At 38.1% G+C, this 21,137-nt stretch overlaps 1 protein-coding gene across 1 annotated transcript in view; it reads left to right on the top strand.

The window, feature by feature from the left end:
* The window catches only part of SLC35D2 (solute carrier family 35 member D2), a 90,803-nt gene extending 70,215 nt beyond the window's left edge, over positions 1 to 20,588 (top strand). Inside the window, exons 9-12 of the mRNA XM_007939202.2 lie at positions 3,056 to 3,123; positions 15,816 to 15,894; positions 19,284 to 19,366; positions 20,486 to 20,588. Coding sequence (XP_007937393.1) covers positions 3,056 to 3,123; positions 15,816 to 15,894; positions 19,284 to 19,366; positions 20,486 to 20,588 — 333 coding nt within the window. The remainder of the gene's footprint in view (positions 1 to 3,055; positions 3,124 to 15,815; positions 15,895 to 19,283; positions 19,367 to 20,485) is intronic.
* Positions 20,589 to 21,137: the final 549 nt, after the last annotated feature.

The following is a 21,137-nucleotide window of genomic DNA, read 5'->3' as shown; positions in this document are numbered from 1 at the left end:
TTGGTATCAGTTCTTCTCTGAATGTTTTGTAGAATTCTCCAGTGAAACCGTCTGGGCCAGGATTTTTTTAGTTGGTAATTTTTTGATGACCTTTTCAATTTCTTCTTTTGTGATGGGCCTGTTCAACTTTTCCACATCAACATGTATTAGTTTAGGTAAATGGTGTGCCACATTATTTTTCAAAAACATACCATCAGTACAGCCTCGTCATTATTAAAGAGACATAATAGAACTGAAGTCCACCAAAATTTAAATTGGCTAAGAAATCAATTGTTTTTATAAAAATGACTAAATAGCTTTCAGTGGTTTATGTGATATCAGCAGTATATAGTTTTTATTTATTGTGTGTAAATATTTACAGCTATTTAAGTAAGTAAATGTTTTTCTACTCTTGTTTTGAAGTTTTGTTGTTCTTGTTGTTAGGTGCCATTGAGTCAGCTCTGACTCATAGCAACTCTATGTACAACAGAATGAAACACTGCCTGGTCCTGTGCCAGTCTCACAATCCTTGCAATACCTGAGCCCATCACTGCAGCCACTGTGTCAATCCATCTTGTTGAGGGTTTTCCCCATTTTTTGCTGATCTTCCACTTTACCAAGCATGACACCCTTCTCCAGGGAGTGGTCCCTTCTGACAACATGACCAAAGTAGGTGAGATGAAGTCTGTCCATTCTCACTTTCAAGGAGCATTCTGGTTGCACTCCTTCCAGGACAGATCTGTTAATTCTTCTGGCAGTCCATGGTACTTTCAGTATTCTTTGCCAACACCACAACTCAAAAGCATCAACTCTTCTTTGGTCTTCCTTATTCATTGTCCAGGTCTCACATCCATATCAGGTGATTGAAACACCATGGCTTGGTTTAGGAGCACTTTAGTCTTCAAAGAGACATCCTTGCTCTTCAGCACTTTAAAGAGGTCTTTTGCAGCAGATTAGCCCAATGCAGTGTGTCGTCTGATTTCTTGACTGCTGCTTCCATTGGTGTTGATTATGGAACCAAGTAATATGAAATCTTGGACAACTTCAGTCTTCTCTCCATTTACTGTGATGCTGCTTATTGGTCCAGTTGTATTTTTGTTTTCTTTATGTTAAGGTGTAATCCATACTGCAGACTGTGTCTTTAATCTTCATCAGTAAGTGGTTCAAGTCATTTTCACTTTCAGCAAGCAAGGTTGTTTCATCTGCATATTGCAGGTTGTTAATGACTTTACCTCTAATCCTGATGCTGTGTTCTTCTTCATATAGTCCAGCTTCTCGGATTATTTGCTCAGCATACAGACTGAATAAGTATGGTGAAAGGATATAACCCTGACACACACCCTTCCTGATTTTAAACCATGCAGTATCCCTTTGTTCTGTTCAAATGACAGCCTCCTGGTTTAAGTACAGGTTCCTCATGAGCACAATTAAGTGTTTCCGAATTCCTAGTCTTCTCAGTGTTATCCATAATTTGTTATGATCCATACAGTCGAATGCCTTTGCATAGTCAATGAAACACAAGTAAATATTTTTCTGGTATTCTTTGCTTTGAGCCAAGATCCATCTGACATTAGCAACGATAGCCCTCATTCCATGTCCTGTTCTGAATCCAGCTTGCATTTCTGGAAGTTCCCTGTCAATAGGTTGCTGCAATCGTCTCTTGCTGGCTATTTTATTTTAATTTCAGACTCTGACTCTGGGTGTTTTTCATAGTTTTTTTTTAAGTTTTGTTTTGACCTCTTTTTTAGAATAAACTTTCTGGCTTCAATTCTTTTTGGTATTTTCTGACCTTTGATTGGCTTGGGGCTTGTTGTAAGACAAATTTATATTTATTTTTCATTTCACAAGTAAGTATTTTCTTTAAAAAATGTTTAATGATTAAAACTTTCTTTTCAGGAAAGAGAATGGTATAACAACTCCCTGTGTACCCTCAATCAGGTTCTACAATTATCAATTATTAATGTGTATCTTTTTAATAAGAAATGTTGGCAAAGTATTACAATTACAGTAACATATGGCAAGGTTGTACTAATTGGCACAGTGGTTTAAGCACTTGGCTGCTAACCAAAAGGTCCACAGTTTGAACCCACCAGCCATTCTGTGGAAGAAAGATTTGGCATTCTTTCTGTAAAGATTTATAGCCTTAGAAATCCTGTAGGCAGTTCTACTCTGTCCTATATGGTTACTATGCAGTGGAATTGACTACAGCAGTGGGTTGGGTTTGGGTATTAATTGGAGAAGATAATTCAGTTTTAATTTGTTTAACAAACATGACTTATAAACTAAGAAATATATAAATAGTTTTAAATATATAGTTACTGAGACTTAGCTAACAAAAATATTTAACAGAAAGTAAAGAAAACTTATATTTTATCACATTATTTAGCACATACTTTTGTACAGTCTTGAGTCACTTTACAATCATGTTTTAACACAGGCAAGACCAAAATCATGAATAAAAGACTGCTTGTTATTGTTACTTGCCATTTCTAAAAGGTTAATTTTATTTTCTCACTGTCCTCCAACTCCTCTATTCCAATTATTTGATAGCTTTGTAAATAGCAAATAATGGTTTGTTTCTTCTCATACTGCCTAAGCACTTACAAGTTCTTGAAAACAGTTTATGGACTTAAGGTTTTCTTACAGTCTCGCCAACATTACTAATTTGGTAATGAACTTTATTCTAAAATTATTTATAAATAGTAAGCCCAATTGTGATTTTATCACTACAAATTAGTAAAGATTCAACAATAGCCTTAACGATAATAGCTATTATTTTATATTTGCTACCTACAGGGTTCTAAACAGTATCATTTAATCTTCATATCAATCTTTTGAGGAAGATTTTTTCTTTCTTTCTTTTTAATGCTCTCCATCTTGTAAAATGTAACTGAGATTCAGGGATGAAGTGATTGCCCACAGTCCCACAACTGGTGTATTGCCTAGGACTTTTGAACTGTTATTTTCTGGTTGGGAAGATGGTTCCTGTAGCAAAAGGCATAATTTGGTAAATCCTGTAGATTTAAACTGCATTATTATTAATCTAATCTAATCTTTTCTTTCTTTTTAATAATAGGCTACTGAATTCAACCAATGGAGGAATGTTCTGTTTATCATACAGTTTCTTCTTTCCTGTTTTTTAGGGTAAGAAACCATAAAAAAAGTAGAAACTTTGGTCTATAGTATCTCTTACCAAGTTAAACAAAAATATATGTTCTGTCTTCTTGGTAAAAGTTTCTTTATCTGTGCTTTCCCAACTTTCTCTGGAAAGCTCCCCTGCAGCGGAGGAGCTAAGTTGGCCCCCAGAGCACCTGCGAGGCCAGCCTGAAAGACAAGAAGCAAGCGGTGCTAGCTGTTTACTTTGACATTCATGCTAATGTTACATTCTAGTCCATTAGAAAGTATTGACTATTGATTCCTGAAAGTTAGTCTGAAATGAAGTCAGCAGACATATCAAGTTCAGTACTATGTTTTTGTCTCTGTCACAGTGTCCATGTTTTTCAAGATTCTACCTCATGTAAATATGGGATACAACTGACAACCATTTCTGTAATGCTATACCTTTTCTATTCAGAGAAATCTCTGAGGAAAGATATACAGTCTGCTGTATTATCCAAAACTTTTAGGTTTTTGTTCTTGGAAATTTCTTTAGGTTTTTCTTACTGTTGAGAGGCCATGTAGCTTGTTTTTCTTTTCTTTTTTTAAAATCTTCTAAAAATGTGAAAATTCATTTTCATGCATAGGTAATAGATACAAGTAAATAATCCAAAAGATGGAAAAGAACATAAAAAATTTAAGCCACCCTCCCCTCCTTACCCTCTAGAGGCAACCTGTGTTGGAAATTTCTGTTTCTGGAGTATTCTTCCTGAGTTGGGCACCATACCTACATAGTCACCTGTGTCTTATACCAGACTTAAACTTCAAAGAATGTTTTCCTGTGAATAAGATAATTCCCCTTATTATTTTTTTCTAATGCTGCAATTTTTATAATGTGTAAATGAACTTAGACTTCTAGTCAATTCTCAAGCTTATTTTAATTGCAATGATATAATAACATTCAGTAAAAACATTTGTGTATATCTTCCGGTTCACTGATATACTCTAGCTGTTTTGACTTAATGTTTAGCGTGCTAATGGATTTTTTTATTTCAATAATTTTGTGTTTTATTTGTAAAGTTTTCAGTTTTATTTCAAACATATCTATTTATTTCTAACATTTTCTCACCAGTGATATTTGACACTGTATCTTATTTCTTTAAATATTACACATATTGAAAAAAGAAAACAAAAATACCTCACTGCCATCAAGTCAATTCTGACTCATAGCAACCTGCATTGGGTTTCTGAAGTGGTAAATCTTTATGGAAGTAGATTGCCCCATCTTCCTTCTTTGGGGAAATGCTCTGGTAGCATAGTGCCTAAGGCATTTGACTGCTAACTAGAAGGCTGGTGGTTCAAACCCACCAGCCACTCCTCGGAAGGAAGGTTGGGTAATCTCCTTCTGTAGTGATACTGCCTTGGAAACCCAAAGAGGGGTCACTGAGTCAGATCTGACTCCATGGCAGTGGGTTTGGTTTTGGTTCCTTCTTTGGTGCAGCTGTTTGGTTTGAACTGCCAACCTTCTGGTTAGCAGTCAAATGTCTCAGGCACTGAGTCACCAGAAAGCTTTATTACACATAGAGCTATCCTATATTCTGTGTCTGACAATTCTAGTATCTGCAGTTGTTGAGGATCTAAGTATGTAATTTGTTATTTTGGCTGGCTATCATAGTGGTTTGCTTTCACAATTTCTTGTGGGCTGACACTGGGAATTTGAGAAACTTTCTGGTGGGGAGAATTTGTTTTTGCTTCTGCTGATACCTGGGGGTTGCCACCTAGTTGGACCACGTCAGACCTATTTGAGGGTCTGGCTCAATGTCTTACTTCCCACCGGAGCTCCAAGGCTCAGTTTCTAGGTAGTATTATTCTGCTATGACCCCCTGCTAGTCCTGTTCCATTATCTAGTGTCTGACCGTTGCCAGACTCCAGTTCCCAAGCTCTCTGGTCTCAATTCTCATCTTCTTAAAGAGGAGTTTCTGGGGACTTCCCATTCTTCCTTCAAGACCAACAACATCTCAAATAGTATATCCTTTCCTGACATCGGTTGTTTTAGAGGAGAAGGATCCCTTAGATTACTTACTCAGCCATTGCTAGAAGCATACATTTAGTCAAATATTTGTAGTTTCCCCACTTGTTGACTGAGAACATTTAACCTTGAGAAAACTCTACTTGGCCATATTTGTAAACTATCCTTTTATCCTCTCTGATTAAAAAAAAATCAGCCCGTATCATGCAGACTCAGACCAGCATCTTTCCTTGACTAAGCCCATAACCACTTAAGAACAATAGAACAAAATTTCACCATCTTTTCTAATTTCATTATAAACTTGAGATACTGTTTCTTGCTTTTGTTTTTAAAACTTGAAATCTCCTATTTACCCATTCCATGAAGGAAATAAGAAAGTAAACCCTCTGAAGTCAGCTGTTCTCTATGGATGGTGTGGAGAGAAGAGCCTGGATGTGAACTATCACTCCCTGGGGTTTGACTCCATCTGTGTACAACTCCATTCATTTATTTTTCTATTTAATAATGTGCTTCTAAGAAATAGATACTCTCTTGATAAAAATTCTTAATACCTATTGTCAATAGTAGGAGCTCTGGTAGCATAGTGGCTAAGGCACTTGACTGCTAACCAGAAGGCTGGCGGTTCAAACCCACCAGCCACTTCTCAGAAGGAAGGTTGGGCATTCCTACTTCCGTAGTGATACTGCCTCGGAAACCCAAGGAGGGGTCGCTATGAGTCGGGGCTGACTCGATGGCAAACAACAACAACAACATTGTCAATAGTTACTTTGCAAATGAAGCAGTCATATGAAAACCCAAATCCATTGCTGTTGAGTTGATTCTGACTCATAGCAACCCTATAGGACAGAGGACTGTCTGTCCGATAGGGTTTCCAAACCTGAACATCTTTATGGAAGCAGATGGTCACCGTTTTCTCCCATAGAGTGACTGGTGAGTTTGAATTGCCAACCTTTCTGTTAGCAGTTGAGCTTTTAACCACCGTGCCACCAGGGATCCTATTATAAAGGTGTAATAATTATAATTGGATCAGTAAAATTGGCAAAATCATCAACATTCCTGGTTTTGCCCAACTTAAGGAAGGAAACTAGGTAGATCAGTTTTTAAAATGAGTCCTTTGATAACACTAAAATGATGGCAGAACTCCAGTGGTTAAATGCTTGAACTCTGGAATCAAATGGCATGGGTTTGAATCCTGGCTTTGTCACTTATTAGCTCTGGGTTCTTGCCAAAGTTACTTGACCTCTCTGAGCCTCAATTTCCTTATCTTTAAAATAGGGATAGCAAGCTAAAGTGCCTGCATTCTGGAGTAGGGTTATGTGGATCGAATGAGTTAATGGTGAAGAACACTAGACACATAGACAGGCTCACAAAGTGGTAACAATTATTATTAACAGTTCTGTTGCTTGAAGTCAGCCCATTGAGCTTGGTTGTGTTTTTTTCACTCCATAGAGATTCAGCTCTCCCTATCACCCACAGCTTCAGCAGTTTTTCTTCTAACTTTGCCTTCAATGGTAAAGTTTTAATTCTGAAACTACTCTGGAAGGAAGCTTTTAATTTTGCCTTGTGGATTTTTCAGAATCCTACTTTCTTACAACTTCTCACTCATAGGATTGGGTCATTTACCTCTCTACAGACACATAAGCCATTACCAGTTTTCAGGCATATCGTTGGTTTTCAGAAGGACTGGTCCTGGGCTAGGGCTAAGCTGTCAGGTGCTTGAGGGGCATCTCAGGGCTAACCATACACATCCCAACCCTCAACTTCAAAGGAACTTGAACTCTTAGCCTTTATATATATTCCCTGATTTCAAGTTTGTACTTCAAACTTCTTTTTTCTCCAACCACTAAACCTCTATGTCAAGTTGAGAATATAGCTAAAAAATTATAGCACTTTTAAAAATATGGAGAATTGCCAGTGTGTTGGAGAAAGGGTAGACTTTTAATTTCTTTTGTGTTACACTGAAGAACTCAGTTTCAGGAAATGGTACTCTTTGTAATCAGGCATTTGTAAATAATGCATTTGCTGGAATAAAAGTGTGTCATTAAGGTAAATGGGACTGTGGCAGCTAAGATAATTTAGTGCAAAGGTAAAATATAGGCTGGAATTGAACTTGACAAACTGGATTTGTAGAAAGTAGCTCTGCAGGTTTTTTAAATCTTGCTGAGAAATTATAGGTTTTGGTTCCATACACCAGTGGGCTGGCACCAGCTCTCCAGACCTTGGAGTGATGATCTGAATCTTTTTCTGGCCCAAGGAGCGTGTCCTCTGGTCCCACTGGAGCAGTAATATATTCCTGAGTATAAACACAAGATACCAATTTTTCCCTATTAATGGAATAACAAATGTTTTAGTCTTTGAACTTTTACTGATAATGCCAAAGACGTAGTTTACAAGAGAAAACAGGATTTTGCTGTTCTCTGGATTGAATTGTGCTCCCCTCAAAGTTATGTTTAAGTCCTAAACCTTGTACCTGTAAATATGACCCTATTTGGAAGTAGGGGATACATAAATGATGTCATACTAGAGTAGGATGGGTCATAAACCTAATCCCATCTGAGTGGTGTCTTATAAAAAGATCTGAATAGGCACAGACCCATAGCAGATGCATCTACAAGCCCAGGATTGCCCAGGATTGCCAGCAGCTACTAGAAGTTGAAAGAAGTAAGAGCTGACACCCTGAATTTAGATGCTCTAAACTGTGAGAAAATAAGTTTCTGTTCTTTAAAGCTATTCATTTGTGCTGTTTTGTCATGGCAGCCCAAGGAAGCTAAGACGTGCCAATTGCTTAGGCATGTGAGTGACAACTTTTAAAGAGTTCTGTCATCTCCCAACATGCTAAATCTTAGGGTAAAACTGGTGCTCCAGAAAGATGGGACATATTTACCCTGTGACTTCCTATGTCCCTGGCACACCAGAGTTCTTGGGGATAGGACTTAATTCTTACCAAGGACAGTGGAGATGAGATGACTTGACATTCTTTGAAATCTGGAATTATAGGAGAATAATGTTCTTGAATATTGTATTCATTTCCTTAGGCTGCCATAGCAACATTCTTCAAACTAGGTGACTTAAAACAATGGAAATTTATTCTATCACAATTCTGAAGGCTACAAGTCCAAATTCAGGGTGTCGGTGGGACCATGTTCTCTCTGAAAACTCTAGGGGAATGTCCTTCCTCACTGGTTCCAAGCTTCTAGTGGTCTCTGGCCATCCTTGGAGTTCATTGGCTTGTGGTTGCATCACTTCGATGTTTGCCTCTGGTTGCACACAGCTGTCTTCTTGCTGTGTCACTTCTCTTTCATAAGGACACCTTTCATGTTTGATTAGGACGTATGCTTCCAGTATGACCCATGTTAACTGGTAACAGTTTCAAAAATCTTTCCATACTAGGTCACATTCACAGGCACTAGGGTTTAAGATGCAATGTATTTTTTTAGGGGACACAATTCAACCTATAAACAGGTGCCATTGTGGTCAGTGGAAGGAGTGTAAGAGTGGCCCTTTATTATTTGAATATTTGTGTTTAATTTCTATATATGCTGCTGCATGGAGTGATAATCAGCAACAAAATGCAAACTAGGGCACCTGAGTTCTGTTTGTGGCTGCCACAAGCGTGCCATTCAGCATTGAGTAAGTCTTGTTATTTTTATGCCATTTTGAGAAACAGGAAGAGACCTTTCAGTAGGGGTTCTGGTCCAGGAGTTTTCACCTGAACATCTCCACTCCAGGGAGGCCTATAAGCCAAACATGTACCAGACATCTGTTGTCTGAATAGATGTGTAACAAATATATGTGCTATTATCTTTCTAATATATACAGATGATATTATGATTTTAAAAATGCAGATTGGCAAAAAGCTGTTAAGAATCCAGCAATTCTTTTAAATAATTTTGCATTTTACTAATCCACCAATGGTAAAATGAAACTGTTCTCATGTGGAGGTTAACATTTTAGGTGTTAAAAATGGTGGTGTTTCCTTTGTACTGAGTTACTGGAGGTTCTTTTCATTCACAACATTGGCTTCAGCCAAAGCATGTATAGGCACTTAATTGTTTACAAAGTAAATTACCAGTATCATCCTGTGGACTCTGTCTCATGGTGACCCATAGTTTTCAATGGCTGTGATCTTTTGGAAGTAGATCACCAGACCTTTCTTCTGAAGTGCCTCTGGGTGGACTCAAGTCATCAACCCTTTGGTTTAATAACTTATTGCATAACTGTTAGTGCCACACAGGGACTCCAGAAATAGATTATGTCTCTCTGTCTTTACCATACTGTACTTTGATCCTCTACTTCAGTGAAAATGTAGGGAACCCTATATGAGATGGGTTGACACAATAGCTGGAACAATGGCCTCAAAAGTACCACCAACTGTGAGGATGGTGCAGGACCAATCAATGCTTCATTCTTATATACTTAAGATTTGCCATGAGTCAGAGCAGTCCCAACAGCAACTTGGAACTTTGATCCTAGGGGCTTTGCATTTATCCTCTTAGGGGACATCTAATGGTTATACTAAGAAGTGTAGTCTGAATGTCTATATGCCATGCGTTACTAAGGACTGAATGGCAACTCAGACTCTTTCCAGAATGTTATAGAGGGAAACTCCTCCCACCCCAGCTGATAAATGAGTGTCTTAGTTTCCCACACTCATTGTGGATTCTGAGATCTTTGGTCCATGGTAGCTACCAATTCTGAATGTAGGCCAAGGTGGGCTTATCAAAATGTAGGATAGAGAAAATGTTGCATGACCAGAAACTTGGAGGGGAATTTTTAAGCAAATGTAAAAATAAAGAATATCCACAATTGCCCTTGGTTTCAGGCTGCACTCAAGTTTAGGAATCCAGCAGGAAAGTTTTCTGTGTCCCTAAGTTGGTTGAGTGCCCTTCCCTGTACCCTGTGCTGAATGTCTCTGTTATTTTGTCAGACTCTCTGCTCTTGCAGGATATTTGCTGTGGGTTATTTACCTTTTAAGGAGCTCTGGTGGCATAGTGGTTAAGGCATTTGGCTGTTAACCAAATGGTTGGTGGTTTGAAACCACCAGCTGCTCCACAGGAGAAAGATGAGGTAGTCTACTTTCCTAAAGATTTACAGCCTTGGAAACCAAATTGGGGGTCACTGTGAGTCAAAATTGATTTGATGCAGTGTATTTGGTTTTCCTTTTGGATCTGTCTTTTATCACCAAGGCCTAGCAGAGTAGACACTCAGAATTGTCCAGTTGATTTTTTTAATCTTTTCATTTGATGCATTAAAACAGAACAAAACAAAAAACTGCCATTGAGTTGATTCCGACTCATAGTGACCCCCATTGGGTTTCCAAGACTGTAAATCTTTATAGAAATAGGTTGCCTCATCTTCCTCCCTCAGAGCAGCTGGAGATTTGAACTGCTGACCTTCTGGTTAGCAACCAAATATCTTATCTACTATACCACCAGAGTTCCTTCATTTCATGCATAAATAGGATTATATACAGTTCTTGATACTTTAAATTAATATTTAATTTATTAAAATTGTAAGAATTAAAAACTTAGCTCTTCTGACGCCTTTAAATTAGCTTTATAAGTACTGTTACTCTATAAATCTAGCAATTTTTGTGTAAAACTAACAGCATTTACTTTTGCTATTGATTAGCAGTTTATTAACTTGACACAGGCCATGATATTTCCAATCGCCTCATAGGCATGTGAGAGCTGGACAATGAATAAGGAAGACCAAAGAAAAGTTGATGCTTTTGAGTTGTGGTGCTGGTGAAGAGCGCTGAAGGTACCATGGACTGCCAAAAGACCTAACAGATCTGTCCTGGAGGAAGTGCAGCCGAGATGCTCCTTGGAAGCAAGAATGGCCAGACTTCGTCTCACTTACTTTGGTCAAGTTGTCAGAAGGGACCATTCCCTGGAGAAGGATGTCATGCTTGGTAGGGTGGAGGGTCAATGAAAGCGGGGAAGGCCTTCGACGAGATGGATTGACACGGTGGCTGCAACAACGGGCTCAAGTATAGCAGGGATTGTGGGGCTGGTACAGGATTGGGCGGTGTTTCATGCTGCTGTGCATGGGGTCACTATGAGACTCGATGGCACCTAACAACAGCAACAACTTGAGTTTAACAGGTTAAAATCTAAATAATTAGTCCCATTCGGCTAACAACAACACTATAGTGAATGAAATATTTTTTAATATTTTAAACTTCATTTACAAATGTAATCTACCTGCTTTCCCACCATAAATTCTAATCCCTAATGAGGCAAACTAGCAAAGCTAAAGGAGGATTGCTTACACGTTAAGCAACTCTTTTAAATCTAATAAATCAAACTTGGAAATATAAACCAGGTCCTTTTATACACTCAAAGCTTGTGTTCAGACTTCCTCAAATGTACTTGCTGTTATTGTTGTTAGGTGCCATTGAGTTGGTTCTGACTCATAGTGGCCCTATGTACAATAGAAGAAAACACTGCCCAGTCCTGTGCCATCCTCACAATCGTTGCCATGCTGGAGCCCATCGTTGCAGCCACTATGTCAATCCATCTTGTTGAGGGTCTTCCCCTTTTGCACTGACCCTCTACTATATCCAGCATTATATCCTTCTCCACGGAGTGTTCTTTTCTGACAACATGACCAAAGTATGAGAGACGAAGACTAGCTATTCTCACTTTCAGGGGGCATTCCAGCTGTGCTTCCTCCAAGACAGATTTGTTCATTCTTCTAGCAGTCCATGCTGCATTCAAAATTATCCATAACATAATTTCTTGTGATCCACACAGTTGAATTGACTTTGCACAGTCAACAAAAGAATAGCTAAACACCTTTCTCATCTTTGCTTTCAGCCAAGATCTATCTGATATCAGCAACGATACCTCTCATACCACAGCCTCTTCTGAATCTGGCTTGAATTTCTGGCAATTCCCTGTGTATGTACTGCTGCAACCATTTTTGAATCATCTTTAGGAAAACTTTATTTTCTATGATATTAAGGATATTGTTCGATAATTTCTACATTCTTCTAGATCACCTTTCTTTGGAATAGGCACAAATATGGATCTCTTCCAATCAGTTTGCCAAGTAGTTGTCTTCCAAATTTCTTGGCATAAACAAGTGAGCACCTCCAGTGCTGCATTCATTTGAAACATCCCAAAGGGTATTCTGTCAGTTCCTGGAATCATGTTTTTTGCCAATTCCTTCAGTGCAGCTTGAACTTCTTCCTTCAATATCACCAGTTCTTGATCATATGCCACCTCCTGAAATGGTTGAACATTGACCAATTCTTTTTGATACAGTGACTCTGTATATGCCTTCCATCTTCTTTTGATGCTTATTTTTGCCCATAGAACACTTCAGTATTGCAACTTGAGGCTTGAATTTATTTTTCACTTCTTTCAGCTTGAGAAATGCCAAATGTGTTCTTCCCTTTTGGTTTTCTAACTCCAGGTCTTTGCACATTTCATTGTAATGGTTAACTTTGTCTTCTTTAACTGCCCTTTGAAAGATTCTGTTCAGTTGTTTTACTTCATCATTTCTTCTATTTGTTTTAGCTACTCACCATTCAAGAACAAGTTTCACAGTCTCTTCTGACATTCATTTTAGTCTTTTCTTCCTTTCTTGTCTTTTAAATGATCTTTTTGCTTTCACCATGTATAATGTCCTTGATGATATCCCACAATTCACCTGGTTTTCAGTCATTGGTGTTTAGTGCATTAAATGTAACTTCAGACAGTCTCTAAACTGAAGTGGGATATACTCAAGGTTTTATTTTTACTCTCATGAATTTATTTTAATTTTCTTCAGTTTCAAGTTGAATATGCATATGAGCAATCGATAATCTGTTCCACAGTTCACCCCTGGCTTTGCTCTGATTGATGATATTGAGCTTCTCCATTGTCTTTTTCCACAGAGATGATTTGATTCCTGTGTATTCCATCTAGCAAGGTCCATGTATATAGTCATCATTTATGTTGTTGAAAAAGATATTTGCAATGAATAAGTCATTGGTCTTACAAAATTCTATCATGCAATCTCTAGCATCATTTCAATCCCCAAGGCTGTATTTTCCAACTACCAATGTTTCTTCATTTGCAACTTTCATATTCCAAGCACCAGTAATTTTGAATACATCTTGATTGCATGTTTGGTCAAATTTGACTGCAGAAGTCAGTAATATAAATAAAGAAATAAATAATAAAAAACCCTTCAATTTCTTCATCTTTGGCTTTAGTAGTTGGTGCATAAATTTGAATAATAGTATTCACTGGTCTTCCTTGTTGGTATATGGCTATTATCCTATCACTGACTGCATTGTACTTCAGGATAATCTTAAAATGTTCTTTTTGATGATGAATATGATGCCATTCCTCTGTTATTTTTTGTTATTTGTATAGTAGACTATATGATTGTCTGATTCAAAATGGCCAATACCAGTCCATTTCAGCTCACTAATGCCTAGTGAGTGATATTGATCTTTAAGTGTTCCATTTCATTTTTTACAACTTCCAATTTTCTTAGATTCATGCTTTGTACATTCCATGTCCTGATTATTAATGGATGTTTGCAGCTATTTATTCTCATTTTGAGTCATGGCACATCAGCAAATGAAGGTCCTGAAAGCTTTACTCCATCCATGTCATTAAGGTCAACTCTGCTTTGAGGAGGCAGCTCTTTCCCACTCATATTTTGAGTGCCTTCCGACCTGAGGGGCTCATCTTCCAGCACTATATTGGACGGTGTTCCGCTGCTATCCTGAAGGTTTTCACTAGCCAACTTTTTTCAGAAGTAAATAGCCAGGTCTTTCTTCCTAGTCTGTCTCAGTCTGGAAGCTCCATTGAAACCTGTCCACCTTGAGTGACCCTGCTGGTATATGAAATACCAGTGGCATAGCTTCCCACATCACAGCAATATGAAAGCCACCACAGTACTTTAAACTGACAGATGAGTGGTCTGTCATATGATCTACTATGCCAGGAATGACAGATGAAAGAGGAATGTTGTCACATTCATCATCAAAAAGAACATTTCAGTATCTATCCTGAAATACAATGATGTCAGTGATGGGATAATATATATATGCCTACAAAGAAGACCAACTCATATACCTATTACACACCAGCTACTAATGCCAAAAATGAAGAAATTGAAGATTTTTCTCAATTCTGCAGTCTGAAATCAATCAAGCATGCAATCAAGATGCACTGATAATTACTGATCTTTGGAATGTGTAAATTAGAAACAAGGAGAAGGATCAGTAGTTGGAAAATGTGGCCTTGGTGATAGAAATGGCGCAGGACATTGCATGATAGAACTTTTCAAGACCAACAACTTATTCTTTGGAAATATCTTTTTTCAACACATATATGGTGACTATACATGTGGACCTCATTGGATCAAGTACACAGGGATCAAATCAACTACATTTGTGGAAAGATAATGGAGAAGCTCAGTATCATCAGTCAGAGGAATGCCAGAGGCTGACTGTGGAACAGACCATCAGTTGCTTATATGCAAGTTCAAGTTGAAGTTGAAGAAAGTTATACAAGTCCATGAGAGTCAAAGTACAACCTTGAGTATATCCCACCTGAATTTACAAGCCATCTCAAGAATAGATTTGACCCTTGATCACGATGACTGAAGACCAGAGGAGTTGTGGATGACATCAAGGACATTATACATGAAGAAAACAAAGGGTTATTAAAAAGACAGAAAAAAAAAAAAAAAAACTAAAATGGATGTCAGATGAGGCTCTGAAACTTGTTCTTGAATGGAGAGTAGGTAAACCGAATGGTATAAATGATGAAGTAAAACAGCTGAGCATATGATTTCAAAGGCTGGCTCGAGATGACAGAGGTAAGTATTAGAATGAAATGTGGAAAGAACTGGAGTTAAAAAACCAAAAGGGAAGAACATCAATTATTACATTTTAAAAGTATAGCATGTGATTCTGATGTGCAGAGGGGATTAAAACCCATAGTTGTAAACTGAACTATGGGTTTTAAACTAAAACGAGAGTTGTTAAACTAAAGGGTTTTAGGTCATTTAAAAAATCTCCTTATCCTCTTTTCATAGAAGCACTACTGGGAATTAGACAAAAGTGAAGGTCCATGTCTGGACCATTATCCTGTGAAAAGGAGGTCTTTTAAGGTGTGGGTTAGAAAACCTTTCTGATATGCATTTTATTTTCTGTTTATTGTGTTAAATATATGTGTAACACAATATTACTTGCATTTTCCATTTCAACAGTCTTTGTATGTACAGTTCAGTGACATTAATTATGTTCATCATGTTGTTCAACTTCACTCTTACCTGCTACCAAATTTTTCTATTCCTTGTCATGGAAGTTCACAGTGTCTTCTAAGTGTTGGTTTTTCCTTCCCCCCTTCTCTTGCTCACCCTTAGTGGCCACTGATATACTCTGGTCTCTATAAACTTGCCTGTTCTAGATATTTCATATAAGTGAGATCATACAGTATTGCCCTTTTGTGTCTGCCTTACTCAGTCAGCATGTTTTCAAGGTTCATCCACACTGTAGTGTGTATCAGGAATCACTTCTTTTTATAGCAAAGCAATACTCCATTGTATGTATATACTACATTTTGAATATCCACTCATGATATTTTTTTCTTGTTTCTTTTTCTTTTTTAAGTACATGTACAAGGGTGACTTGTTGTCTCTTAAAATCTCTTACCAAGCACAGGGAGTACACACTCAAGCATTTGTTTCCTTGCCTCAGGTTTCTGTTGATGTACTCCACAGTTTTGTGCAGCTATTACAACTCGGCCCTGACAACAGCGGTGGTGGGAGCCATCAAGGTAAGTGGATGGAAGCCTTGAGGCGAATAGCTGAATTGGGGCAAATGACTGGATCCATTCATTATGTATGACAGAAACTTTAATTTTATTTTTGTTGCTGCTGTTGTTTTGTCAGTCGTGTTATAAGTATGGAGGCTTGTAACATTTCTAGCTGGGCCAGGTGATCCTCTCTTACGTCTCCTAATCTCCTACTCAGTAAGACAGAGAGAAAATTTGCTAAAAGTGGAGAAAAAATTATGACTTTAAATTTAGAGTAAATGGGAGGAGATGTTCTGGGAAAATGAAGTAAGAGGTCTAAAAAAGAGATCCAAATTTCTTTAACTATCAAGATACGTTGTGTTCTACAATTTGGTTTCCTCAGATAACCTGCCAACTGAGAAAATAAACCCTTGTGAAGAGCTATTTTCAATCTAGGTGCAATTGATTCTTGTTTTTATAGTTATGTTCTATAAAGACACTGTGAACACTGAATTAGCAGTTAGTGGACTGTTGCTTTTAGGGGAAATACAAGGCCTCTCATGAACCTCTGGTTACAGCATTTTAATAAAATGATCAATACATACATAACCTTGTTTTATGAGTCTTTCTGTTTAAAGACACATTGTTTAATGTATATATTTTTGACTCATAAACATTGAACTCCTGGCCAACAGCCTTGTAACCCATGTCTGAACAAAGCTTATCTAACACAGATATTTTCTATGTAAGGCACATCATTGCCTTCTTGTGCTTAGAAACACTAGATAGCCCTTCAGCACTACACTTGGCGGTCATTTTAAACTTTGAAACCACCATCAGGAAGCACAAAACCATAAAAATCTGTTTGGCACTTGCTTATGGAATGAGAGCTGACACAAGAAAGCAGACTGTTGCCTTATTCAGCCTCAGCTGAGAACGTGTGTATCTGTTGATTCAAATTTTTCACTGCTGTGCATATGTCTGTAAATGACTACACACTGCCACAAGGTATTGATTTTAGGGTTATAGACAAATTTTAGCAAGTAGACAAATTTGCAAATGTAGAATCTGTGAATAATGAGAATTGACTATATATATCCAATTACTAGGTAAATCTCTGTGTGTGTTGTGTATGAGTATATATTTGAATGACTATATATTTGAGCATTCTTATATATATATATATATGTATACACACACACACACACACATACCCATACACAAGTAGTCCCTGACTTACGACATGTTCAAATTATGACCACCTGGTATTTTATTTTTCCTCCCACATTTTATGGTTAGTAATATGTAGTATGGGAGCTCTGGTAGCATAGTGCCTAAGGCACTTGACTGCTAACCAGAAGGCTGGCACTTCAAATCCACCAGCCACTCCTCGGAAGAAAGATGGGGCAATCTACTTCCGTAGTGATACTGCCTCGGAAACCCAAGGAGGGGTCGCTGTGAGTCAGGTCCGACTCGATGGCACATAACAACAACAACAACAATATGTAGTATATATGGTGTTGCAGAGAGTAATTTGCTGATGTTACTGTTCTCAGATATTCACTCATAGGTGGTCAATTTATGGTTTAGTGTTTTAAACACTGCCATTTAGTAGACTATGAAAACTAAAAAACACCCAAAAAACAGGTGTTTGACTTATGTCAGAATTGACTTAAGGTGGAGTCAAAATGGAACCCAGGAATAATTTGGGGACTACCTGAACATATTCTTGTTTGTTAGGTGCCAATGAATTGGCTCTGACTCACAGTGACTCTATGCACAACAGAACAAAACACTGCCCAGTCCTGCACCAGCCCCACAATCCTTGCTGTACCTGAGCCCATTGTTGCAGCCACTGTGTCAGTCCATCTCAGTGAGGGTCTTCCCCTTTTTTGCTGACCATTAACTTTACCAAGCATGATATCCTTCTCCAAGGAATGGTCCCTTCTGACAACATGACCCAAGTAGGTAAGACAAAGTCTGGCCATTCTCGCTTCCAAGGAGCATTTTGTCTGCACTTCTTCCGGAATAGATTTGTTTGTTTTTCTGCCGGTCCATGGTACTTTCAATACTCTTCGCCAGCACCACAACTCAAAAGCATCAACTCTTCGGTTTTCCTTATTCACTGTCCAGCTTTCACATGCATATGTGGCAATTGAAAACACTGTATCTTGGGTTAGGCATACCTTAGTTTTCAAAGAGACATCTTTGCTCTTCGAGACTTTAAAGAGGTCTTTAAAGTGGCCCCTTCCTTTTTCTGAGTCTATCTCAGTCTGGAAGCTCCTCTGAAACCTGTCCACCATGGGTCACCCTGCTAGTATTTGAAATACTGGTGGCATAGCCTCCAGCCCCATAGCAACATGCAAGCCACCAAATTACGACAAACTGACAGATGACTGGGGGACCTGTACATGTATTGTTGTTGTTGTTGTTGTTGTTATGTGCCGTCGAGTTGGCCCCGACTCATAGCGACCCCTTCTTGGGTTTCCGAGGCAGTATCACTACGGAAGTAGGATTGCCCAACCTTCCTTCCGAGGAGTGGCTGGTGGGTACACACATATAAATAATAAGGAATACAGTTGTTCCCAATTGTACTCTGCAGTTACTTTTCTTTTTCTATTCATGTGAACTCCTAGAGTGAATGAAAAAATCTACCTGCTTCAACAGTGTACTTTGGGACAGAGGACAGCTTGGAGTTATTAGCATCATTAGGTTGTTTTTAGATTATTACATATCTTGGTGGTTCATTGGTAGAAGTCTTGTTTTCCATGTGGAAGACCTGGGTTGGTTTTGCAGTCAGGGTACCTCATGCAGAGCCACCACCCATTTGTTGGTGGAGGCTTGTGTGTGGCTGTGATGTTGGGCAGGTTTCAAAAGAGCTTTCAGACTAAGATAGACTAGGAAAAAGAGTCTGGTGATCTACTTCCAAAAATCAACTAAGGAAAACCTTATGGATCACAGTAGTTTGATATGTAACTGATCATGGGGATGGCACAGAACTGGGTAGCACTTTGTTCCATTATGTATGGGGTCGCCATGAGTCAGGGACTGACTCGACAACAATCTGTTCAAGTTCAGGATCAATCTGACTAAAATTCACTATTCAGTGATAGTACAAAGAGATGGGATCTTGCAAGGTGATTATAACCCAACTCTTGCATCTTTCTTCTATATACCAATCTGAAAAGAGGTAAATGAATAATGTACTTTTATTATTGTACTGGAATTTATTTAATTCTTTATAAAGTCATATATAATGCTTTTTATTCACTCATTAAATATTTCATGAAAACGTACTCATTAAATATTTCATGAAAACGTCTCTATGCAAAATAGCTAAAATGTTTCATTTTAGATTTCACCATGTATTTTTATATTTCCCCTTAAACCTTCTACTTGAAAAATAACTAACCCTCTATCTTTTTCTGCAGAATGTATCCGTTGCCTACATTGGGATGTTAGTTGGTGGAGACTACATTTTCTCTGTGTTAAACTTTGTGGGGTTAAATATTTGGTGAGTGGGAGTTTAAAATGAACTCATTTTAGTAAAATAAGAATTTCAAGCAGTCTGATTGATATGTAATAAGTGAAGAAAGGACAAAGAGAAATGTTGCACCTTAAACCAGTAGGTGTTTTGGCATTGAGATTGGTAAAATAATTTTACCTAAATCACTGAGTCCATCTATTTTTTATGACATACTCCCTGATGTGGGTGATGAGGACCTATGAAATGCAAATTCAAGGGGCTGGTAAATGAATTTAACTCATAAATTTTCCTCACAGAAAAGTCAACCTAAGTTATTTGCCTTTCTCCTGTGAAATGGGTCTCATGAAACTTGTACGATATGCTAAGGATGCTGGGAGGGTTAACTAAGATACTTTTGAAAAGCATACTGGGATCCCAGACATGGGACCTAACTTTGTAGGGTCATGGTATATATAATTCATGCAATAAAACCAAAGCCTTATCTTTTCTTCCCCCAAGATTCTGTTTAGATTTGATCCATTCTTTTTCTACCCCAAAGATTTGTGAATAAGTAAGGAGATTCTCATAAAACAGTCTGTAAACTGGAGGAGATAAAGAAAAGAGAAAACTAAACCTGTTGCTATTGAGTTGATTCCAACTCATGATAACCTCACGTCTGCACAGTAGAACCCTTCCGCTGAGTTTTCTTGGCTGTAACCTTTATGGATCACCAAGCCACTCTTCTGCAGTACTGCTGAGGGGGACTGCCAACCTTTTGGTTAGTAGTCAAATACAAACTGTTAGCCCCATGTAGGGACCTACCAGGGGTCTGAATAATTCCTTCCAAATTAAGCTGTGTTTTTAAGGAAGGAATCCCCAGAGGAGGCAGCCAATTGCTAACTGAAATTTTACTGGTTCAAATCCACCCAGACATGCCTCAGAAGAAAGGCGTGGTGAGTTAGTTCTGAAAATTCAGCCGTTGGAAATGCTATGGAGCACAGTTCTACTCTGACATAGATAGGGTCACCATGAGTTGGAACCGACTCCACAGCAGCTGGTTTGGTTTTTGGTTTTTGGTTTTATTTTTAAGAATGTCACGGACTGCTGGTGGTATCACCTGGAGAATTCCCAGAGTTACTTAATTTTACTCCCTTTCTCTCCCTTCAGCATGGCAGGAGGTTTGAGATACTCCTTCTTAACACTTAGCAGCCAGTCGAAACCCAAACAGCCTGTGGATGAAGAAAGCATTCGTCTGGATTTGAAAAGCTAGAATCTGTGACTTGCACATGTGGAAACATTTCCAGATGTATGAATGTGAAGCCAGACATTTTAGAGGGGGACATACATTGCCCCATGTTAAAGCACAAATACAAATGTCTGAAAAATGCAACAAAAATCTGCCTCATGTGAACTATCATCAGTCTTGAGAAATGTATTTTATACAAAACCTCAGTGAATGTTTTCAGCATAAGCTACAGGTTAATGGGATTTTTTCCCAAAAGAAGATGCATGGATTTCTCACTAGTTGTTTTTGTTGTCACAAGAGACATAAGAAACACTGTCTGAAGGCTTATCTACACATTTGCGCCTTCCCCTTGTCAGTAGCTTTAAGAGGAGGCAAAAGGTCAGATGCTGTAATAGCTGTAATAGTGATTGTTTTCTTATCAGCAACTTTGCCTAAAGTTCAGATATCCCAGATAAAGCAACATGCCAGTGAAATTTTTTTTTTACTTTAAATAGCTTTGTTTTTATTTTAATGACATTAGCAAATTAACTGCCCTAAGTTATTTGTTGGGAGCTCTGGTAGCATAGTGGCTAA

The sequence above is a fragment of the Orycteropus afer genome, unplaced genomic scaffold, assembly GCF_000298275.1.
Source record: "Orycteropus afer afer isolate SDZICR_OR568_19922 unplaced genomic scaffold, OryAfe1.0 scaffold00005, whole genome shotgun sequence".
NCBI lineage: Eukaryota > Metazoa > Chordata > Mammalia > Tubulidentata > Orycteropodidae > Orycteropus > Orycteropus afer.
The sequence above is the reverse complement of the archived record's forward strand: the minus strand, read 5'-3'. Positions and strand labels throughout refer to the sequence as shown.